Below are 24,187 nucleotides of genomic sequence, written 5' to 3'. Positions count from 1 at the left end.
AAAAAAACCTAAAACATAAAACTCATTCTTAGCTTGTTGGTGGGAGGAAAAGAAACCAAAAAACAGGAGGCAAGGCAGTTTGTCAATCTCTGTCTAATTGAATTACCAATAAATAACCTGCTCCTCCCAAGGCAGCTAGCATCCCATTAGTGACTTGTGACATGTATTTAGTAGGCTGGATTCTGCTTATGAAAAAATAAAAAATTTCATAAATCTAAGATGACATCAGCTGTAAGATACAACAGCACTCTTTTTTTTTTTTTTTTTCACCACACACTTTTCCATGTGGGATCATAAATCCCTGACCAGGGACTGAACCAATGCCCCCTGGAATAGAAGTGAGGAGTCTTAAATATGGGATCATCAGTGAAGCCCCACAGCATTGTTCCTCATGCCAATATAAAATATATATTTACTGACATATGTATGGGTGTGCACTCAGTTGCTTCAGTCAGGTTTGACTCTCTGCAACCCTACGGACTGTAGCCGAGCAGACTCCTCTGTCCATAGGATTCTTCAGGCAGGAATACCGGAGTGGGTTGCCATGCCTTCCTCCAGGGGTCTTCCTGACCCAGAGATGGAACCTGCATCTCTTATGTCTTCTGCCTTGGCAGGAGGGTCCTTTACTTCTAGGGCCACCATTTACGCAAAGCCAAACAAACTATGATATGCCACTGATTAATTTAGAAAGATGGTAACAAAAACCCTGTGTACGAGACAGCAAGAGAGACACCGATGTATAGATCAGTCTGATGGACTCTGTGGGAGAGGGAGAGGGTGGGGAGATTTGGGAGAATAGCATTGAAACGTGTATAATATCATGTATGAAACGAGTCGCCAGTCCAGGTTCAATGCACGGTACTGGATGCTTGGGGCTGGTGCACTGGGACGACCCAGAGGGAGGGTAGGGGAGGGAGGAGGGAGGAGGGTTCAGGATGGGGAACGCGGGTATACCTGTGGCGGATTCATTTCGATATTTGGCAAAACTAATACAATATTGTAATGTTTAAAAATAAAATAAAAGTTAAAAAAAAAAAAACAACACAAAAAACGTGATGGATCTGCCTTCAGAAATGGTCAAATGTAAACTTCAGAATGTCCCTTAATGGCAATGAAACGTGGTAATGTCATGGAAGCTGTCAACAAATGTATTATATGGAGAGAAACTGTGTTGCAAACCTTTTATTTCAATGACCACCACCGCCCGTGTCCGCATCCAGCTACATGCTGGCTGACTTTCTCCCTTGCATGCTAATTTTAAATCACGAAGTTCTGGATTTCATGAAGTGCTTGGAGAAATCGCTTCTCAGCCTTCTGGCTAAGATCAAGTGTAAGTATCTGGGGAGCCAGGAGTAAGTGGGTCGAGGCTGTGGCACAGATAAACGATGGTGTTACTAACAGTTTCTGTGTATTTATGCAGCAGATAAATAAAACGGACGGATGCCACATGTTGTTCTAGAAACAAAAATACAATAACCCAGTAGCTCTGGAGGTGAATATGGCATGTGAGTTGGGGGAGGCTGTGATTTCTGATATCACGGTCAGGGAAGCCTGGCAGAGAGACTGTGGACCTAGGCAGGTCAGGAGCTGGGTGGCGGTACTTGAGACCGCACCCCAGGCAGGGGGAGCAGCACAAGTCCTGAGAAGGCCCCGTCCTCTCTCCTCGGTACCCCTCGGGAGACTGGGCCCGGGAACCCTGCACCCGCAGATACCAAAATCCATGGCTGCTCAAGTCCCTTATATGAAATGCTGTAGTCTTTGCATGTAACTTAAGGGGATGCTCCCGCAGGCTTTCAATCATCTCCACATTCCTTGTAATTCCTAATACAATGTCGATGCTGTGTAAACAGTTTCAAGTACAGTGTAAATGCTCTATTTATATAGTTGCCAGCAGGAGACAGGCTCCAGTTTTGCTATTAGACCTTTCTGGAATTTTTGGAAGAATATTTTTGATCCATGTATAGAGTCTGGTGCCTTGGGAACTCACAGAGTGCAGGGAGTGAGGGGCACCCCCAAGGGACAGCTGGGGGCTCTTTTGGACATTTTATCTCGGTCAGCCTTTCCGAGTGAGATCGCAGGTCTACAAACAAAATGGTGCCTGCCAGTTCTCCTGCAGAGCTGAAGAGGAGCGTTGGGGCCACCACGGGGAGACTAGGCAAAAGTGGGAGCTGGAGAAGGAAGTTTAAAACTCTCATGTCACTGAACTGAGTTTGAGATGTTTTCTTCTGTATAAAATAAGGGTGTGAATACTTATCTCAATGTTTCAGTCCATGAGTAAATCAAGTACTAATTTTGTCTTTTGAAAGAAATGGAATCATCACACCACTTGTCTGCAGAGAACACATTCCAAGACACCCAGTGGACATCTGTAACCTCACATAGTATCAAACCCTATATACACAATGTTTTTTCTATACAGACACACCTGTGATGCAGTGTGTTTAATCAAAGCACGGTAAGAGACTGGCAACTGAGTCATAGTAACAGCAAAGTGAAAGTGAAGTCACTCGGTCCTGGCTGACTCTTTGCGACCCCACGGACTGCAGCTTACTAGGCTCCTCTGTCCATGGGATTTGCCAGGCAAGAATTCTCGAATGGGCTACCATTTCCTTCTCCACAGGATCTTCCCGGCCCAGGGATGGAACCCGCAGCCTCCAGAATTGCAGTCAGACACTTGAACATCTGAGCCACCAGGGAAAGCATCATTTACCCGGAGTCGCGCACACCTATGCCATTCCGAACCCCCTCAACCCACACCCCCGCCATCCACACCCCCCAATCCCCCAACCCCTCACCCCCCCACCCCCCGCCCACCACTCCTCCCCCCCACCACTCCTAACCCCCACCACTCCTAACCCCCCGCCCCTCACCCCCCCCTACAGCCCACCCACCCCTCCTCTTCCCCCACCCCTCCCCCACTTCCCCCGACAACAACACTGAACCCACCCATCCTCGCACCTCCCCACGCCCAGCACGCCACCCTAATGCTCCTCCTCCAGCCATTCTGGTGGGCGTTGCCACAGGCACCACGCCTCCCCATCTCTTTGGCCCCTCCAGGCCTCTTCTGGAACTCCGGGAGACCCAAGTCGCTATACCAAGATCTCGCGAGATTTGCTCCGGGAGGAAACAGGAGCTGGGATTGGTTGGGCCACACTGCTGAGTCACCGCTTCTCTCTCCTCAACGTTCAGCAGGGATCACGTGGAGAGGCGCGGCTGCACAAACCGTAAGTTCCCGCCTCGGGTTCCCGGCTTTCCCTCAAGGTGAGCTTAAGCTAGTCCCTTGTTCGCCCCCACAGACCCGCAGTTCTCTTTGCTGCCCTAAAAGGAGTTATGGGACCGCGGGCTGGAGTGAAGGCTGAAGCGGGGGAGGAGCCAGCCGGGGCCACGTGCTCCAGAAAGAGGCCGCGGGACCCGCGCTGTGGACGCAATAATGCAGCGAACCACCGTCTGCCGCCGCTTGGCACTGGACGTGGGGTCCCCTCTGGAGGTGCCAGGGCGTGGTGGGCCGAGCAAGCGGCCGAAATGGGGCTGCGGGATGGTGGTCAGTGTCCTTAGAGGAAGGGCCCTTTGACCCGAGCAGCAGCTCGGGGCTTCCATTGTCCGCTGGTCCGGCCCTGGAGAAATTGCTCAGATTTGGAGATGAGGAGACGCGCAGTCACATGGCGGGGTTGGCCCTCCGGTTTTCAGTGTCTCCTCAGGCTTCCTCAAGACGCATGTTGACGTACCGTCGTCTTACTTATGGAGCATTTTGGTTCTTGCTCTCAGGCTCCGGTGGACACGGGTGACTGAGAGGACAGGAGACCAGGGAAACCAGGTGTGTGAGGGCCTGAGGCCATTGTGAGCTGAACCAGTGCGGGGGGAAGTCATCTTGAGGTAAGCTGATCGATCCCCTTGGCCACCTCTGGTGCCCACTCCGTTCTGGTCATCTTGGAGCTGGGTAGCATCTGGGGCCTGAGGCCCTCAGGGCAGGAGGAGGATGAGCACCGTTTAGTTTCCCAAGGCATTTTCCTAAGAGAGCTTTGGTCCTGCTGTTGTGTTGGAAGAGGCAGCTTCGGCGAGTTGGGGCCCCATTCGCGAAGCCACGGTGAGGTTCCGAACTTGGGAACCTGTGCTTGGGAGGCGGGTTTCAGACGCCAGACACTGGGCCCCTTTGTGGTATTGGGCAAAGGCTGGGTGGCGAGCCTTCTCTGTAAGTGTGGGTCCCCTGGGAGTGAGGTGCTCCTGGAAAGCAAGCACTCAGGCAGTAGAGTGAGTCCTCCAGCTGCAGCTGGAGGAGGCCAGTGGCCAGACGTGAAATGGAGAGAGACCCCGTAGGGCGAGGACGACATTATGCCCTGGGGGTGCTGGGTAGGCCTTGGGCGCCACTGACCCAAGGGCGACCCAGCACACCTGGCTGTAACCCCCAGTATCACTGCTGACTCCAGAGTAGTACACGTGGACCCTCGGTCCCAGAGCTGCAGACTCTTGAGTGTCTGGGTCAGGACCGACTGGGGCCAGGACCCTGAGAGGAGGAAGCTGTGGAAGGAGGAGAGGTCCAGGTCATGAATCCAGGGGAGTTCAGGGCAGGGGGAGAAAAGGGCCAGGCTGGGGCTGCCAGCCAGTCCCTTTCCTGTGCAGACAGAGTGTGATCAGAGCCCAGGCCACGGCAGAGAGTCCCAGAGGTCTGCTTCTGCAGTCCCGGCACCGGACCAGGGTTCCCACACCCTTCATATCTCCTGCCTCACCAGTGGGAGAGGTCTCTGTGCACAGCTGCTCCCCAGATCCTGCCGGTGACACCCCATCAGTGAATCTGCCTACTTGGCCCTGTGCAGGGCAGGCAGTACTGGGAGGTTTCCTGCTGGGAGATGGCCTGAGCCTGAGCCCTTGGGGGACAGCTGTTGAACTGAGGTAAGGTGTAAATCTAGGCCTCTCTGGATTTGTCCCCGAATATTGCACCATTGCCCCATCCTCCTGGATGCCCCGGCAGTACCCTCAGACCCGCTGAGTCCCTAGGCTGTGGTGGATCACGTCCCCTGAAGGGAGGCTCCTGTTCTCTGCTCTAGTAGTCCCTAAGCTTTTCACTGCCCACAAACAGAGTAGGGTATTCCAGTCCTCAGAGAGGTTCCTGGGCACACTGCCCCACCAGATAGGCCCAGGGATGGCTTAGAGAGACCTGGACCTGGCCAGAGGCATCATTCCCGTGTCCGTCTCCGTGGCCCCCTCTGTGACCCTCTCCTGAGCCCCAGCCCTTGCGTGTGAAAAGGAAAAAGGAAACAGCTGATGCTGTTTCAGCGTCACTGAGGTGAGGAAAGTGAAACACTTGGTGATTTAAATTCTGCCGGATAGGAGGTTTTGTCAGTTTGATTGAGAATCCAGCTTCAGGCTCTGATTCCCCATCCCCTACACAAACTTAAATAAAGAGCCTGTTGGTGATAAAAGAAATGAAGATATCTCAGAGGCAAAGATGCCAGCAAATATTGCTTCACTTGGCAGTGATAAAGAAACTCGGAGATAGTATCAGGCCTGAAAGCACAAAGAATGAGCCGGTGAAGCAGATCCAGGCTTAGGAAGTAGGGTGACAGTTGGCCAGGTGGTGCATAGGAAAGATGCTCACCCCCAGTTGTAAGTTATGTGCTGAGAAGAAAGGAAGCAGAGTCGAGAGGACTCCTTGCTGACGTGTTTGCAAAGAAATGAAACACTTTAATTCTCAATGCTTAAGATGGCAGAGTAGTAAAAAAAAAAAAAAAAAATAGCTTTACTATTGTTGATTCTCTAAACATTTACAACCAGTGAATGCTAAAGGAGATCAACCCTGAGTATTCTTTGGAAGGGCTGATGTTGAAGCTGAAGCTCCAAAACGTTGGCCACCTGATGCGAATCTGTCTGTTTGGAAAGAACTCTGACGCTAGGAAGGATGGAAGACAAGAGGAGAAGGGGAAGACAGAGGACGAAATGGATGGATGGCATCCCTGACTCAATAGACATGAGTTTGAGCAATGTCTGGGAGACAGTGAAGGACAGGGAATATTTGTGTGCTAAGGTTCACAGGGTCGCAAAGAGTCAGACAGGACTGAGTGACTGAACAACAACAAAGGTGTCACACAGTTCAGTTAGTGCAACAGGGTTCTTAACGTGAAAAAAAAAAACAAAAAAAAACATGGAATGGCCATGGAAAAATATCATCATTGTGCTTAGATTATGAAGGTTGGCTTTGCAGTTTCAGCTGGAGTGGTCACCCCGGTGGGCCTGCTCCAGGGTACAGATCAGGTTTGCCAGTCATTAGTTTTGAGGCTTGCTTGCCTTTCGTTTGTTCAGACACCCTGAGTGGAAGATCATGCCTTTGTTTCTCTTTTTTTTCCCAGTCTTACTGAGATATGAGTAGAATTGTCTCATAGCCCTGGGTAAGTTTAAGGGGTTCAGCATCATGAGTCCACTTACATCCATCCTGCAGTGATGAGTGCAGGGAGTCTAGTGAACGTTCAGCATTTCATTTGGATTCAAAATTAAATAGAGAAAAGTACTTTTTTGGATGAGAACTCTTAGGGCTCACTCTGTTCACTTTTATATCCAACAGAAAACAGCATTAGTTATACTTGTGTTGTATGTCACCTCCTCATACGTACTCCTAGCTAGAGGATGAACATGATCGTTTCACGAGCTGTCCTTCTCAGTCGCTGAGAATGATGTCCCTGCCCCCCGCCGCCAGCCACTTTGTGAATATTAGAAACAGCCCCTCCCAGGCTGCCCGCACCCACTTCTGTCTGAGCCTCTCTCATGTGTGTGTCCAGTCTCAGTGCTCCCTCCGAGTGCCCTTGGAAGTAGGAAGTGGGTACAGCCGCTGACATCTCCCCTAGGCAAAGAGAAACAGAGTCGGACCCTGTGAAACCATGAGGTTTGGTTTTCAGGGCTCCAGTGAGCTCTGGCACCACAGCCCTTCATGTCTCCGGATGGAACAAATATCCCCAGGTCATTCACCTTAACACTTAAGTAAATAAACAATCGTCGGAGCAGAGGTATAGAATTGATACAGGATATGAAGACAGGAGGCAGTTTTCTGAAACGGGTTAACGGGGGGTATCCTGTACTGCACATTAGTGAGGTCTCCTTTGTGTGCAGTTGGGAAGATCCCCTGGAGTGGCAAATGGCAGGCCACTCCCGTATTTTTGCCTAGAGAATCCCATGGACAGAGGAGCCTGGTGGGCCACAGTCCGTGGGGTCCCAAGAAGTCCGACACGACTGAGCGGTTACTGCTTAATACTAGGAAGAAATTGGGCGAGAAGCGAAGTGTTAGAACGGAAGGGATTTATTGAGAGTAGGACACTTGGAAGGTTCCCAAGCGTTGTGTTGCCCTAAGTACTCAGTTACACTTACACCATCAGAGGAAGAGGGGAAGGGGGCGAAGATCTTCTTTTTCTTGAGTAGACAGCACGTTTCTATCATCAGTGCCTCCCCCAGGTAGGGCAGGGAAGTTTCCTTGTCCCTTTCTATGTGGTCAGGCTAGGACTATCATAGTTCAGTTCAGTTCAGTTGCTCAGTCGTATGCCACTCTTTGCGACCCCGTGGACCGCAGCACCCTAGACTTCCCTGTCACGTTACTTGGGCAAACTGTTTTCGGGTCTCAGGACAATGCAGGTCTTTGATTTGAAAAAGGCACCTTTCCGTAGGTGATTGTGTTTGGTTTGTCCAGGGCCTGTTTTGGGGAGTCACTACCTTGATGACCACTGGGCAGGTTGTAGGTCTTGTTTTCGGCTATCGTTGTATTGTTCGGGGACGCATTCTGGCCAGAACGTGTCTTGGGGGCCCAAGAGCATGTTGTGGGGGTTATTGACTCACGGAGCTCACTCGGCAGGGTGCAAGTCTCAGGCCAGCACTGTTTTATGGTTTTGGGCCATGTCTCACGCTTGTGTTGCATGGTTTTGTTGCTAAGCAAGTTCGCTTGATTAAAGCAAGCCAAGGTGGCTTTGATGCCAGGCGACTTTGTTTTGCTCTAGGAATCGAGGAAGCCTACGTGTTTCAGAATTTTCCCGTTACTTCCTTGAGTGTCATTCGTCTTATTGTGGTCTCGCAAAACCCTGTAAAGTTTCTTCTCTTATGTACAGTTCCCTCGTGGAGTATCGAGCCAACTGTCTGATCATTCTGTTGTATTATTCCACTACTATCTACCAGCTGGGGATGCTCCCCCCGCCCCCAAGCGCAGGCCGCAGCGCCCTCAGTGATCCCGACACCGCTCGAGCAAATGAGATACAGCTCTGAGAGCCGGGAGACCAGGCCCCTAGTTCTGCTGCCTGGAGCGGACCCTCACCCTCCCATCCCCCGCCCACTCCACCCTACTGCTGCTTTGCCTGTAGAAGCACCAGGCTGAGGAGTAACTGGCTAGAGGTAGGGTGACCTGGACCTCTGGCAAGTCTTCACTGTGGAGGAAGAAGGAGGGAGCCTCTTTTGTTTAGGTCTAGATGTCATTGAATCCGTCTTGCCAAGCACAGGAAGAGGCAGAGGGGGCTCATAGAAAGGGTAGACCTTTCCAGGGTAAGAAGAGATCCAGCTGCAGAGCGGAGGGAGGGCAGACCTACTGGAACTGCAGGTGGGATGTCGTCTGCTGGAGGCTGGGTCCGCAGGGCTTCTGTCAGTCTGGGGCCTCTGAGGACCAACCAGGCTGTGGTCTTCATCCAGAAGCCAGGGAGGGTCATCTTCCAGCATTTCTAGTGCCTCTTTGGGCACAGAGGCATTCCAAAGACCCCCGAGGAAGGCCCTGGGGAGCCGACGGTTTGCCGTCGCAGAAGGAATTGTGCAGCTAGAGAGGGAATGAGCTCTTCCCAACCCCGAAACGAGCTCCGAGGCCGCACCAGCCTGTGAGGTAGAACTGTCCGCCAGGTTGACTCACGCCTCGGTCCCTGGGAGTCGTCCTGGGCCGACCTGACGCTGGGCAGGGAGATCCCGTCTTCATGCCGATGAGCCCCTGGTGCTTCTGTGTCCAGTGAGTCCCCTGCCCAAACGGACTCTGTGGAGCTGGAGGTGGACAGAGGCCTGTCCCCTGCCTGGCCCGGAGAGACTTTCTGGCTGATACTTGCCGTTTTTAGATCATTTGAAGACAGTGGTCCCTCCTGCGTCCTTAGATCTCCTGGATGTTGAGTTCCCGTGGAAACATCCCAAGCCTAGTCCTCTGCTGTTGGCTGTCTGCCCAAGTGCCCGTGAAGTCGGCCAGCTCTCCCTCATGTACAGTGGGGCAGATGCGTCCATCCATCCATCTTCGCCCAGGGGGGTCTTCCGGTTCCTCCTCCGTGGAGCGTGACAGCGTCCTGCCTTGGCTGTCTCGGGCTCTTTCCAGGCTGGAAAGAAAACCAGGGGTGAGCTTCGGCTTCTCTCTGAAGGTTATTTGAGGAAGTGGGGGAGAGTGCCAGGGTCGTCACGGCTGCTCCTTAATCAGGGACTTGATGATTCTCTTGGTTGCGAGGCTTGAGCTCCTGCAGCTGCTTGGTCCAGGTGATTGCTGGAAGGCAAAATGCCCACTAGGCACATTGCAGCTTGACCCTGTTTTAGGGTTTTAGCTCTATTTAAGGGGCAGACACATCTCTGGCTGCTGATGGGGATGGTAGGAATTTGGTGAGTGCCATCTCTAGGAAGTTACCAAACTGCAGCGTGTCCTTCAGGGAAGGCCACCTTCTGGCCCTCCAAACAGAAGAACTGTTGCGGCATCACAAGGCCGAGGGTGGAGAGGTTCCGTCCGTCTGTGTTCTGAGACCGCAGCAGAACCAGCGCGTCCGCGAGCCCAGCAGGGGCTGCACCCCAGACCCTCTGATGCAGGCTTTGCACCCCCCTGGGCAGAAAGTCCGTGTTGCTCCCTGTGCTTAATGCAGAGCAGAGGACAAAGGGAATTGTATTTGTGGGCTTCGAGTTGAGCTCCCATCAGAATCTGTGTAGGTGAGAGCCTTAGAGGAGGGAGGGAGAGGGGTGAGGGGTGGGGGTTTCGAAGGCGCTTTGCATTCCTTGTTCACTGGCACTGAGGGAACGTCAGGTTACCCCCCTGCTCTTGGGAGGGAGGCTTTGAAGTTCGTGGTGAAGGTACAGGTCGCTGGACAGAGCCCAGGCTGGGATGTGCATGGGGACGCCTGAGCCTCGTCTTGCCGCCGTTTGCTGACACAGAATTTGTGTCCTTGGCCCACGTTTTATTTCCTTTCAGGAGAGCCCACGACCCTAAGCCCTCAGTGGCTTTCAGGCAGAAGAAGGCGCGTCCCGGGTTTGGCCAGCCGAAAGGGACGCGTCACATTCCTAAATTTAATCTCCTGGCTTCAGGGAGGAAATGGTCTTTGCCTCCAGGGAGGGAGGCAGCGTGGATCTTGGGTTTGCCTTGGGTTTAAGGGATCCACCTGGTCCCTTTGTAGCCACTCCCTCTGCTGGCAATTTGTCAAGCCCAGCCTAAGAGAAGTCGCTGAATTCCTGGAAACGCAACACACGGGACTTGGCTGCTTCCCTTGGTTTCACTCCAAATGTCTGGTCCCTCTGTTCTCCTGGCCAGCTCCTAGGTGTCATTTTGACCTGACCGGTTCCAGGGAAGCCTGGACCCTCAAAAGCTGGAGGACCCACCATCCCTCCATTACACCTCTGTTCCCCCGTGAACGAGCACACGTGTCACGTGTCGCTGTGTGGCGTAATATGATGTGTAAGCGACGGTGTGACACCCGGGAGTCTTACTCTGTCTCTTTTTCTTCTGGGGCGACACCACCGTCCGCACAAAGCTGTCTGAACGTGAACATTTGGGTGATTTTGATGTGGCCCAAACTCCCCCAACGAACGTACCTTCAGGTTGGTTTTCCTCTTTGATATTTTGCTTCTGTGAACAGACAGAGGATCCCATCAGTTGTATGCAGTGAGAAAGTAAACGCCCCACTCAGCCTTTAGCTGGATGGAGATCTAGTAGTAAGATAGCACTTGAGCCGGGAATGGACGTTTCGGCCAGAATCTCAAAAGCGTGCCCTGGAAGGAGAAGACGGTCTCAGGGCTGAGCGCACTGCTCCACGCTGGAGCCTCAGGTTCTGACAGCTGTACCTGCCGGGGTATTCATGGCACAGGCGACACAGGCCACGATCCTGTAGAGAATTTTCTTTGCCTTTCCATTCACCTTGGCAGTTGCACACTTTGCTTTTGCTCCTGCGTGCAGTTTTACGTTTGTCCCAGACTGGTTTCTTCTCTGATTTCCGCCACTTTTACAGACGGTCAAGAACATTTCTTAACCAAGTAGAATTTGGTGGCGGGAGGGATGGGGTAGGACGGGGTGATCGTGAGGGCATGGGTCCGCACCCGACCGCATCTGGGGTCCTAGTTCCCTGGTAAGGATAGAACTCGTGGCCCTGCCGTGAAAGCACCGAGTCCTCCTCACTGAACAGCCAGGGACGTTCCTGGAATTGCTTTAACGCAAGACGTCTCATTCGGAGGAGTTTTTGAGTGACGTTGTACACTTGAGTGTGTGAGCAGTGATTATAGTTCATACCAATTTACGGTTTTGTGAATTTACTAGCTTAAAGGGTTCTGGGGGTTTCTTTTTGTTTTAAAAGGTCGAAACTCTTCTCTAAGTCCGTGGAATACCAAAACCAAAATCTGTAGAATATTTTAAAGAGTGCAGGCTTTGTTCAGAATGTGAGCGCTTTGCTCCACTGAACCGAACGGTAGTAAGATTTGTAGAAGAGACGCAGAGTGAAAGGCACGTCTTTTTATCGAGTGACATGACAGCACCCATCGCGTGAGTTACTGGCTGGAGTTTAGAGACAGGCCGTGTTGGGCTAAACTCCTTATTGCTGTTTTCAGCCCTTGGGTAATAATCAGAAGCTTTCTCTGAAGAGAGTGGGGTCAGCTGTCAGACTCCTAGGTATCTGCCGGCCAGCAGGGCTGGGATCAAATGCAGCAGCCAGTAGATACGGGATGGGGCAAGAGGTCACCTTGTCCCTTTGTTGCTGCCGGGAGAGAGGCTCGTCCTGGTGCCAGCGGGGGCCAGAGCTGTGACTTGGTGGCCAGAAGATGTGTCTGACCCTGCCTTGGGTTCCGTGAGGGTGGAGGGACAGCAGGGTCTCCCCGGTTCCTTGGCCGGAGAAGGACCCGCCCCCACCCCTCGCTCTCTGACATCCCCCCAGGACTGGTTCCGGAGTAGGTGCTTCAGGATGGGCGTCTGGGCGCCCCCCCGCCGACTCCTGGAGCTGGCCGGCCAGAGCCTGCTGCAGAACGAGGCCTTGGCCGTCGCGGCCCTGGAGGAGCTGCCCGTGGAGCTCTTCCCTCCGCTGTTTACGGCGGCCTTTGCCGGGAGGCACACCCATGCCGTGAAGGCGATGGTGCAGGCCTGGCCCTTTGCCTGCCTCCCTCTGGGCGCCCTGATGAAGGACCACGAGCCTCATCTGGAGACCTTCCAGGCTGCACTCGACGGCCTGGACCTCCTGCTTGCTGAGGAGGTCCGCCCCAGGTAAGGTCGACCTGGCAGACTGGTGGGGCCTGGGGGTGTGAGCAAGATGCAGCCAGGCCAGGAGGATGACCTGGGAACAGGCGTTCGGGGGGAGAGGACTGGTTGAGGGGACAAAAGGCACGTGGTTCCCCCCCCGCCCCCCCGCAGTGTGCCTTAAAGCGGGGACCAAGGCGGGCCCGGCAGCCAGAGGATCTGTGGCGTGTGGAGTGCAGCGCCCTCGCGGGGTCCTGGTGCCCGTCGGCCCCTGCGCAGCTCAGTGTGTCCCCCTCGGCCCCGCAGGCGGTGGAAGCTGCAGGTGCTGGACTTGCGCCGCAACGCCCACCAGGACTTCTGGACCCTGTGGTGTGGCATCAAGGCCAGCGTGTGCTCGCTGCTGGAGCCCGAGCCGGCCCAGCCCATGCAGAAGGCGCGCAGGGTGGAGGCGCAGGCGGGGCTGAAGCCGGCGCGGGCCCCTGTGGAGGTGCTGGTCGACCTGTGCCTCAAGGAGGACACGCTGGACGAGACCCTCAGCTACCTGTTGAAGAAGGCCAAGCAGAGGAGGAGCCTGCTGCACCTGCGCTGCCAGAAGCTGAGAATCTTCACCGTCCCCGTGCAGAGCATCAGGAGGATCCTGAAGCTGGTGCAGCTGGACTCCATCCAGGACCTGGAGGTGAACTGCACCTGGAAGCTGGCCACGCTGGGCAGGTTCCTGCCGCACCTGGGCCGGATGGGCAACCTGCGCCGGCTGCTGCTGTCGCGCGTGCGCCTGTTGCCGCACACCGCCCCCGCCCGGGAGGCGCACTGCGTCCGCCAGCTCACCGCCCAGTTCCTGAACCTGCCCCACCTGCAGGAGCTCTCCCTGGACTCCATCTCCTTCCTCGAGGGCCGCCTGCACCAGGTGCTCAGGTGAGGCGTGGCGCCAGGTCCGCAGACCAGAACCGGCCTGTCTCGTTTCGTGGCCGCTGGGGACATTGCCAGGGTGCACGGGTCGCTGGGAAGTCCTCAGGGTGCCGCCGCTCTGTCCGCGGGCGTCTGGTCAGGTCACCTCCCTGGTCAGGGTCAGAGGCGTGGCCTGGGTTAGACGTTGTCAAAGGGGACTTCTTGCTGGCCGTGCACATAGTCGGGGTCAGGTGTGACGCCCTTGGGCGTTCTTTCCGAGAGAGCGCTGTCTTAGCGGAGACGATGACAGAGAAGTCGGCGAGAAGGACGTCGGTCCATCAGGCGTGAGGTTAGAAGTCCGAAGCGCTGTCTCTCCCTCGCACCCGCCGCTTCTGTCCTGAGCTGGTTTAGGCTCCAGGTGAGCTTTGGGAAGTGGGTGATTCTGGAGATGACAAGGAGGGATCAGGCGGGGAAAATTGTGGCTCCTAAGCAGTCCAGAGAAGAGAAAAGGTCCCACGAGCATCATTGTTGAAGTGGCTCCATTCTCTTCCAGTCCAAATGACAAGCATTATTTTCCTTTCCGACTTCTGAATACGTAGGAAATCCTCAGTATCAGGTTGTCGCTCTGCCTTGAACACAGTGATAAAAGCTGAGAGGATGCAGCCTAGTGTGGCCATATGAATGAGTTGCATTGATTCTCTTTGTGGCAGCTGCAGAGTCCAAGCATTAGCGGTAAATATGTTCACCGGGAAACCAGAAAAAGGAAAGAAGAAAAAAAAGGAGATGGACGGTCTGGGAACCGTCCAGGGGATATTCGGCCAGTGATGGTGTGGAACCCCAGCCCACGTCCACTGCATCCAGCCTGCTGTTGCATTCAACTAGTCGTGTCTTGTAAAACCACCCTAATTCCTGCTACCCCAATACTAATAAGCTGACGTAGGCAAATAACACTTGTTTCCTGTTTGTTTCCCACACGGAAAATAGTTCATCATTTTGTGCAGGGGGAGGTCATACCCCGGTGAGCATGACCTTCCCCCCGGAAGAGCCCCTGCCTTCCCGTCAAGAAGGGGAGAGGCCAGCCCCGAGCCAGTGAGATGCCCTGCGTTGCGGTGAAACAGGCCTCTCCTCCCCACGTCCTTCGGCCCGCCACCTCTGCCCCTGGGACTGACTGCCCTGTGTCTCCCCCAGGTGCCTGAAGACCCCTCTGGAGACCCTGTGCATCAGCAACTGCCTGATTTCGGAGTCAGACCTGACGTACCTGTCGCAGTGCCCAAGCGTCAGCCTCCTGAAGGACCTGGGGCTCAGCGGGGTCAACCTGACCAGCCTCAGCCTGGAGCCCCTGCAGGTCCTGATCGAGAGGACCTCGGCCACCCTGCAGGACCTGGACCTGGACGAGTGCGGCATCGTGGACTCCCAGTTCAGCGCCCTCCTGCCCTCCCTGAGCCGCTGCTCCCAGCTCACCACCTTCCGCTTCTGCGGCAACCCCATCTCCATGTCCGTGCTGGAGAGCCTGCTGCAGCACACCGTGGGGCTGAGCAAGCTGAGTCTGGTGCTGTACCCCGCACCCCTGGAGAGCTATGAGGATGTGCGCGGCACCCTGCACCCGGGCCTCCTGGCTCAGCTGCACGCCCGGCTCAGGCAGCTGGTGCGCACGTCTGGGCGGGCCAGCACGGTCTGGTTCAGCTCCAACACCTGTCCCCACTGCGGTGACGAGATCTTCTACGGCATCTGGCCCATCCTGTGCCCCTGCTACATGCCCGCCTAGCCCAGGTCACGAGTTGCAGGCTTTGTCCCTGGCACCGGGACACTGCCACCCAGACCTCAGTGCATCTAGAAGGAAGACAAACCACAGTTTCAGACAGTTGTTCAGTGCATGGGGGAAAAGGAAAGGTGATATAGAGTGGGCGGGGAGGGAGGGGTTGGTGGTATTCTTTGGAGAGATGTGCTCCGACCAAGTTGGAAATGTGAATCTGAACTCTGGAGGCGGGGTTTTGGGCTTGGGAGGTTGTTGGCGTCATTACCCCCGTGTTGGATTGTTAACAGAAATAACAGAAATAAAGGGAAGTTCAGTGTGAATCATTTGGGGTCCTCTGTCATCTGTGTCCATGATTTTCCCCTTTAAACTCGTGAGTCTTCCTGTTGGTGGTTAAATAAAAGGGCCTGAGCGTGAGTGGGGCCTAGATGCGCTCCGATAGGCAAGGATCGGCTACAGGAGTTCAGGGCCCTGTTTGCCCACTCTGTGTGGTTCTCATTTCCAGGGCATCCACGTCCTCACTCGTTTCGGAGGCTGATCGATCTGTCGTCATAATACGAGGCGCGTCCTCAGGGCCTGCAACGAACTAAGTGTCCAGGAGCGAGCACCGCTGGAGGGGACCGTCTTCCCACGGGACCCTCGCTGCTAACCCCACCCAGGCCCTGGACTCCGGCATTTTCCCCGGTGGATCCAGCAGATGCCAAGCCTCCATCTCAGCCCCCGGGCGGTGCCAAGACGGGTTCACTGTGCAAAGTCAGGCCCGGGGTCCTGGGGGATATTCACCCTCAGACCATCTGGAGCCTCTGGGAGCCAGCAGCCCGTTCCCACTTTCCCACTGCTCCTCCGTATCTGCCACTTTGGGACTCCGTGGACCGTAGGCAGCCGGGCTTCTCTGCCCAATGCATTCTACAGGCGAGAATACTGCAGTGGGTAGCCAGCCGTCCTCTTTTCCAGGACATCTCCCCGACCCAGGGATTGAACTTGGGTCTCCCGCCCCCCACCACTCATATTCCTTTCCTGGCTGCAGACCCAAACGCCTTCCAGTACATTCATCTGCTCTCAAGCCATCGACACAGAGCTGCTGTCCTCCTTCCTGGAAACCTTCCCTGCAGAAGAGGTTGAACTCATGTCCTCTGCTTCTTCGTAACCTAACATGGGAAGGCTTTTCTGTACATCTGTTGATAAGCTTCAGTGTGTTCTGCTGGACAACAGTGGTTTCTCTTCCTTCTTTTTTTTTTTTTTTCACATAAAACACATACTCCCCTTCACATGCAGGGTGGTTTGAGCACAGGCCTCGCTCTGTTCTCACGGGGTTCTGTCCCTCACAGTCTAGGAGAGAAGTAAGAGAAATCGGGGCCAGAAAGAGTTGGGCGGGGACCTTTAGCAGCAGTGGTCTGCAAGACGTGGTCCACAGGAGCAGGCTGCATCCTGGAAAATCTGGGCCGGTGGGCATTTGTTGATGGGTGGGAGTCACCTGGGAGCTGAGTCATCACCTGCATACCCCCTACCTGTCCTTGAAGTGAGCCCTCTCTAGGGACCCCGATGTAAAGAATGTGTTAAAGTACTAAGGTGGCCACCAGAAATAGCACAGACTTAAACAAGAGGAAGCGTTTTTCTCCCGGTTCTGGAGGCCGGAAATGTAGGATCAAGGTGTTGACAGTGTGGTGCCTCCGCAGGTCTCTTTCTTTGATGTGCAGACAGCTGCATTCTCGTGTCCTCCTGTCTCTTCATGTCCAATCATGCTTGACGTCTTCTTGAGTGTCCTAATTTCCTCTTTTGTTTGTTTGTTTGTTTGTTTGTTTGTTTGATTTCCTGGGCGAGGTGCTTTGCTTCTGGGTCTTAGTTGCAGACCAGGGATTGACTTTGGGTCCTTGGCAGTGAAAGCTCTGAGCCCTAACCCCTGGCTTGCCAGGGGTCGTCCTCTCTCTTCTTATATAGACAACCATCAGATTGGACTAGGGCTCACCCTGGTGACCTCGTTTGAACTTCATCACCTCGTTAACGATACCATCTCCAAATACGGTAACATTCCAAAGTGTTGGGGGTTAGGACTTCTACAGATAGTTTTCAAACATGTATTGCTTTATTTGACTGCACCCGGTGTTAGTTGTGGCAGGTGGGGTCTTCGGTCTTCCGGGCAGCACGTGGGATCTAGTTCCCTGACCAGGGACCGCAGCCCAGGCCCCTGCACTGGGAGTGCAGGGTCTTAGCCACTGGACCATTGTGAAAGTCCCCTCAACATATGGATTTTGCAGGACACAATGAAGCCCCAAACAGGGTTGATGGTAGGGTGATTTGCCCGGCTACACATTTGCACCCTACCTGCTCCTGAGAAAAATCTGAGACCTTTAATAACGTTGACTCCCTGGTCCCAGTTGTGGAGATACTGATTCTGTGGGTGTGGAGTAAGATCGGCAGAAGCAACCAGAGCATCAGTACTTTGCAAAAGCTCTCTGGGGCTCGCTGTTTAATGTGGACACCTTAAGCAGCCCGGGCAGCACCTGGAGTTGTGAGACACTCAGACTCTCAGGCCCTAAGTGCAACCGTTGGACGAGAATGTGTTTTTGCACAAGATACTTAGGCAATTCCTTAGATTCCCTGAGGCTTAAGAAGCACAGCCCGGGAGATTTGAGAGCGTGGCCCAAACCGAGAAGTTTGGATCCCGATCTCTGGGCTTTGCTCATACCCTACCTTCCTTCAATACCAAGAACATCCCGAAGGCCCGAGAGAGGCTGCACGTGTCCTAGAATCTCGGAAGGGTGGCGGGGAGGATGAGGCTCCCAGCTCGAGCTACAGCATCTGATGGGTTTATTGAATTACCAATAACCCGCTCCTCCCAAGGCAGGTGCTCAGTGTGTCCCATAGAGAAAAAAATGAATCGCTTTCCCTCGACCCTCAGGGTGTCCTGAAGGCGTAGATTCTTGGGTATTTTAAACATGTGCTTATTGTGGTTTGGGCTCCCGTTGTGGCTCAGCTGGTAAAGAATCTGCCTGCAATGTGGGAGACCTAAGTTTGATCCCTGGGTTGGGAAGATCCCCTGGAGAGGGGAAAGGCTACCCACTCCAGTACTCTAGCTTGTAGGATTCCACGGACTGGATAGTCCACGCCGTCCACAAGGGTCGGACACCGTGGAGCGACTTTCAGCGTCACCCTTGTGGTTTAGTTGCTAAGTTGTGTCTGACTCTTTTGGGAGCCCGGAGACTGTAGCCTGCCAGGCTCCTCTGTCCATGGGATTTCCCAGGCAAGAATACTGGAGTGGTTTGTCCTTTCTTCCTCCAGGGCATCTTTCCGACCCAGAGAATGAACCCGGGTCTCCTGCATTAACAGGTGGATTCTTTGCTGCTGCGCCACCAGACATCAAACTTTCCCACAGTATTGGAGGGTTTTACTCCCTGGGACCCGCTTCACTTCAGAATCAAGGAGGGGGGCAAACATTGCCTTTTCAGATTCCCGGGCCCCCCCTCCTCTGGCAGTTTGAGTTTCTTAGTTCTGATATGCAGCCCTGGAATCTCAATGTTTAACAAGGTCCCAGGTGATTCTGAGATTTGAGCAATCTTTAGAAGCACACGAAAGTGAAAGTGTTAGTCATCCAGTTGTGTTCGACTCTTTGCAAACCCAAGGATCCTGGCTCCCCAGGCTCCTCTGTCCGTGGAATTCTCCAGGCAAGAATACTGGAGTGGACAGCCCTTCTCTTCTCCAGGAGATCTTCCCGACCCAGGGATCAAAGCCCGGTCTCCTGTACTGCAGGCAGATTTTTTTTTTTTTTTTTTTACTGTCTGAGCCATCAGGGAAGCCCAGCAGCATAAATAGGGAGTCACAATTTTCCTTCCTATCCCCTAAGTTTGTGCAAACCTTTTAAAATTGACATCGACTTTTTTTTTTTTTTGTCATAAGCCTAGGCACTGCAAAGGATGTAGTTTTTGGCATACAATAAAAATAAACCCTTTAAGTACATAAAACTAGGAATTCCTGGGCAAACCCGTGGGTAGTGCTCAATGCTTTCACTCTGGCGTCCTGGGTTCAGTCCCTGGTCAGGAAACTAAGATCCTGCAGCCAGTCTCATGGGATGTCCATAAATAAATAAAACTGTTAATGCCATGCTTTCAAATATATCCAGAAGAATGATGTAAACCGCATAGAGTTGTTTTATGTATTAATTTTTATTGACTTATTTGGCTGCCTCGGGTCTTAGTTGTGGCATGCGGGATCCTTTGTCCGTTCTACTGCCCTCTGGCATGTGGGATCTTAGTTCCTTAGAACCACGGATCAAACCCGCGTTGCCTGCATTGGAAGGCAGATTCTCAATCACTGGACCCCCAGGGAAGTCCCCAGCCTTGGGTTTTGATACTCACCAACTTTGGAGAAGGACATGGCAACCCACTCCGGCACTTTTGCCTGGAGAATTCCATGGTTAGAGGAGGCTGGCTGGCTACAGTCCATGGGGTCACAAAGAGTCAGACAGGACTGAGCAGCTAGGCACAGCACTCACCATCGACCATCTTGCTGCTAAGTCGCTTCAGTTGTGTTCGACTCTGTGCGACCCTATAGATGGAAGCCCACCAGGCTCCCCCGTCCCTGGGATTCTCCAGGCAAGAACACTGGAAGGGGCCGCCATTTCCTTCTTCAATGTGTGAAAGGGAAAAGTGAAAGTGAAGTCACTCAGTCGTGTCCGACTCTCAGCGACCCCATGGACTGCAGCCTACCAGGATCGGCCGCCATCCATGGGATTTTCCAGGCAAGAGTACCGGAGTGGGGTGCCATTGCCTTCTCCAACCAACCATCTTACAAGAGTATAAAACGAGCTCTTTCTAATGCTCAGGTGTTTATTCTTTTTTCTTGCTTCATTGAGATGTCATGGGCATATATTGTGTGAATTTAAGAGGAACACATGTTGATTTGATAAGAAAGGTATTTTTGATGTTATATCTGGTTAAAGCACTTGAGATCACGTTCATTAGCGAACTTCATTTGGGTTCTAATTCCGTGGCTCTGTTACCTTATAAGGACTGGAAATACACATATTTCTTCCCTGAAACCTTCCCTCCCCCTAAGAATCTGTGTGCAGAGGGCTGTAAAGGCAGTGGAAGGGAAAGCTTGAGATATAACCTAGGTGGCGCAAAGGGGAAGGAGAGAGAAGAGGGGGCTCGAGGGAGGAAGGGAGAAGGATGCGGACCAGGGTGTGAACTGACAGCCCTGACGTGGTTTAAGAAAGCATGAGCCCCTGCCTAAGAAAAGCTCCCGGGGTTCAGCAGGAAGATCCACGGTGAGGACAGCGGCAATCCAGGGGGTGCTGCGTCTTCAAGTGCAGATCACTTGGGAGTAGGCTTGCTTCCTGTCCCCCTCACCCTGCCCACCACCCCACCCACCACCCCAGCCCCTTGCTCCTGGAAGACAACAAGGGTTTCTTATTTGCCGCTGGAGAATTTTCTGGCATTGAAAGAGGACCCCTGCCTTTTTAGGTTCCTGACATCAGCCCGAGGTCTGTGGGAATCGCTGTGTGGACCACCTTCCCCTGCCCTTAAGCTACTGAACCCCAAATAAATAAAGATGCAGATTGAAATTGGAGATGAGGTGGTGGGCCGCTGGATGCCCGAGAGGCAAGTGGGGACTCTCACCACACTGATGTGGTGAGAAAACAGCCCCTGGCCGGGGCCCTGAAACCCCACCCACATTCATTCCTCTCTCTAGCAATTTGGTCCAAAGGTTTCTACTTGAAAGATCCTCTGGGGAAAAAGTGGTTCAGAAACCTGAGTGGAGCCTGGTTTGGATACTATGCATTGGATTAGAATGGGCTTTAAAAGGCTTGGAATCTCCTGATACAGCCTCACTGAGACAAGGCTTTTGGAGAGCCAGGTAGGACTTCCATGGACACAGGACACAGGACATGGTGCTGGTATTTCCAGGGAAATCTCTCTGTGAGGTGGAGACATAGACACTCCGGTTTCACCCTCCACTGAGGCTCAAGAGTGGGAAGTGTTTGCCCCCACTCAGTCAACTGGACTGATGAGCCATGGGGTTTGGAATGCTTCATTTTGGTCTCTGCAGCAATGAGCCTGTAAAATTTCTGCGTAGTGGGCTAGAGCGTAGCCAGGCATTAAGAGCCACGGGGTCACTGCCATTAGCAGTGTGAAACAGCCTCGGGCAGCGGCAAAGGTTCACGGCTCTGTTCCAATAAAACTTTATTTGTGACCCTGAAATTTAGATATCCTCTAATTCTCACACCTCACAAAATATTCCTTGGTTTCCCCCCCAAATTACAAAAAATGTAAAAATGTGAAACGTATTTTTAAAAGTTAAAAAAAAAAAAAAACCTAAAACATAAAACTCATTCTTAGCTTGTTGGTGGGAGGAAAAGAAACCAAAAAACAGGAGGCAAGGCAGTTTGTCAATCTCTGTCTAATTGAATTACCAATAAATAACCTGCTCCTCCCAAGGCAGCTAGCATCCCATTAGTGACTTGTGACATGTATTTAGTAGGCTGGATTCTGCTTATGAAAAAATAAAAAATTTCATAAATCTAAGATGACATCAGCTGTAAGATACAACAGCACTCTTTTTTTTTTTTTTTTTCACCACACACTTTTCCATGTGGGATCATAAATCCCTGACCAGGGACTGAACCAATGCCCCCTGGAATAGAAGTGAGGAGTCTTAAATATGGGATCATCAGTGAAGCCCCACAGCATTGTTCCTCATGCCAATATAAAATATATATTTACTGACATATGTATGGGTGTGCACTCAGTTGCTTCAGTCAGGTTTGACTCTCTGCAACCCTACGGACTGTAGCCGAGCAGACTCCTCTGTCCATAGGATTCTTCAGGCAGGAATACCGGAGTGGGTTGCCATGCCTTCCTCCAGGGGTCTTCCTGACCCAGAGATGGAACCTGCATCTCTTATGTCTTCTGCCTTGGCAGGAGGGTCCTTTACTTCTAGGGCCACCATTTACGCAAAGCCAAACAAACTATGATATGCCACTGATTAATTTAGAAAGATGGTAACAAAAACCCTGTGTACGAGACAGCAAGAGAGACACCGATGTATAGATCAGTCTGATGGACTCTGTGGGAGAGGGAGAGGGTGGGGAGATTTGGGAGAATAGCATTGAAACGTGTATAATATCATGTATGAAACGAGTCGCCAGTCCAGGTTCAATGCACGGTACTGGATGCTTGGGGCTGGTGCACTGGGACGACCCAGAGGGAGGGTAGGGGAGGGAGGAGGGAGGAGGGTTCAGGATGGGGAACGCGGGTATACCTGTGGCGGATTCATTTCGATATTTGGCAAAACTAATACAATATTGTAATGTTTAAAAATAAAATAAAAGTTAAAAAAAAAAAAACAACACAAAAAACGTGATGGATCTGCCTTCAGAAATGGTCAAATGTAAACTTCAGAATGTCCCTTAATGGCAATGAAACGTGGTAATGTCATGGAAGCTGTCAACAAATGTATTATATGGAGAGAAACTGTGTTGCAAACCTTTTATTTCAATGACCACCACCGCCCGTGTCCGCATCCAGCTACATGCTGGCTGACTTTCTCCCTTGCATGCTAATTTTAAATCACGAAGTTCTGGATTTCATGAAGTGCTTGGAGAAATCGCTTCTCAGCCTTCTGGCTAAGATCAAGTGTAAGTATCTGGGGAGCCAGGAGTAAGTGGGTCGAGGCTGTGGCACAGATAAACGATGGTGTTACTAACAGTTTCTGTGTATTTATGCAGCAGATAAATAAAACGGACGGATGCCACATGTTGTTCTAGAAACAAAAATACAATAACCCAGTAGCTCTGGAGGTGAATATGGCATGTGAGTTGGGGGAGGCTGTGATTTCTGATATCACGGTCAGGGAAGCCTGGCAGAGAGACTGTGGACCTAGGCAGGTCAGGAGCTGGGTGGCGGTACTTGAGACCGCACCCCAGGCAGGGGGAGCAGCACAAGTCCTGAGAAGGCCCCGTCCTCTCTCCTCGGTACCCCTCGGGAGACTGGGCCCGGGAACCCTGCACCCGCAGATACCAAAATCCATGGCTGCTCAAGTCCCTTATATGAAATGCTGTAGTCTTTGCATGTAACTTAAGGGGATGCTCCCGCAGGCTTTCAATCATCTCCACATTCCTTGTAATTCCTAATACAATGTCGATGCTGTGTAAACAGTTTCAAGTACAGTGTAAATGCTCTATTTATATAGTTGCCAGCAGGAGACAGGCTCCAGTTTTGCTATTAGACCTTTCTGGAATTTTTGGAAGAATATTTTTGATCCATGTATAGAGTCTGGTGCCTTGGGAACTCACAGAGTGCAGGGAGTGAGGGGCACCCCCAAGGGACAGCTGGGGGCTCTTTTGGACATTTTATCTCGGTCAGCCTTTCCGAGTGAGATCGCAGGTCTACAAACAAAATGGTGCCTGCCAGTTCTCCTGCAGAGCTGAAGAGGAGCGTTGGGGCCACCACGGGGAGACTAGGCAAAAGTGGGAGCTGGAGAAGGAAGTTTAAAACTCTCATGTCACTGAACTGAGTTTGAGATGTTTTCTTCTGTATAAAATAAGGGTGTGAATACTTATCTCAATGTTTCAGTCCATGAGTAAATCAAGTACTAATTTTGTCTTTTGAAAGAAATGGAATCATCACACCACTTGTCTGCAGAGAACACATTCCAAGACACCCAGTGGACATCTGTAACCTCACATAGTATCAAACCCTATATACACAATGTTTTTTCTATACAGACACACCTGTGATGCAGTGTGTTTAATCAAAGCACGGTAAGAGACTGGCAACTGAGTCATAGTAACAGCAAAGTGAAAGTGAAGTCACTCGGTCCTGGCTGACTCTTTGCGACCCCACGGACTGCAGCTTACTAGGCTCCTCTGTCCATGGGATTTGCCAGGCAAGAATTCTCGAATGGGCTACCATTTCCTTCTCCACAGGATCTTCCCGGCCCAGGGATGGAACCCGCAGCCTCCAGAATTGCAGTCAGACACTTGAACATCTGAGCCACCAGGGAAAGCATCATTTACCCGGAGTCGCGCACACCTATGCCATTCCGAACCCCCTCAACCCACACCCCCGCCATCCACACCCCCCAATCCCCCAACCCCTCACCCCCCCACCCCCCGCCCACCACTCCTCCCCCCCACCAATCCTAACCCCCACCAC

At 52.6% G+C, this 24,187-nt stretch overlaps 1 protein-coding gene across 7 annotated transcripts; it reads left to right on the top strand.

Annotated features, from left to right (window-relative positions):
* The first annotated feature begins 3,036 nt into the window (after nt 1-3,036).
* Nucleotides 3,037-15,358, top strand: LOC785023 (preferentially expressed antigen in melanoma). Of its 7 annotated transcripts, XM_059883992.1 has the most exons (7): nt 3,037-3,224; nt 3,766-3,873; nt 9,093-9,323; nt 10,713-10,779; nt 12,102-12,424; nt 12,704-13,309; nt 14,471-15,358. In XM_059883992.1, exons 4-7 carry the CDS (start codon nt 10,744-10,746, stop codon nt 15,045-15,047), a joined length of 1,542 nt encoding a protein of 513 aa, XP_059739975.1. In that variant the 5' UTR covers nt 3,037-3,224; nt 3,766-3,873; nt 9,093-9,323; nt 10,713-10,743; the 3' UTR covers nt 15,048-15,358.
* The last annotated feature ends 8,829 nt before the right edge of the window (nt 15,359-24,187 follow it).

This window comes from Bos taurus, chromosome Y (genome assembly GCF_002263795.3).
Source record: "Bos taurus isolate L1 Dominette 01449 registration number 42190680 breed Hereford chromosome Y, ARS-UCD2.0, whole genome shotgun sequence".
In the NCBI taxonomy this organism is placed as follows: Eukaryota; Metazoa; Chordata; class Mammalia; order Artiodactyla; family Bovidae; genus Bos; species Bos taurus.
Note: the sequence above shows the minus strand (reverse complement) of the source record. Positions and strands in the feature narration are given on the sequence as shown.

Bases quoted from the DNA above. Each gene is read 5' to 3' on its own strand.
- LOC785023 (XM_059883988.1), top strand. From the start codon at position 10,744: ATGTGGCCCAAACTCCCCCAACGAACGTACCTTCAG. The intron at 12,425-12,703 runs GTAAGGTCGACC...TCGGCCCCGCAG, and splicing joins GCTGAGGAGGTCCGCCCCAG to GCGGTGGAAGCTGCAGGTGC. The intron at 13,310-14,470 runs GTGAGGCGTGGC...TGTCTCCCCCAG, and splicing joins CGCCTGCACCAGGTGCTCAG to GTGCCTGAAGACCCCTCTGG.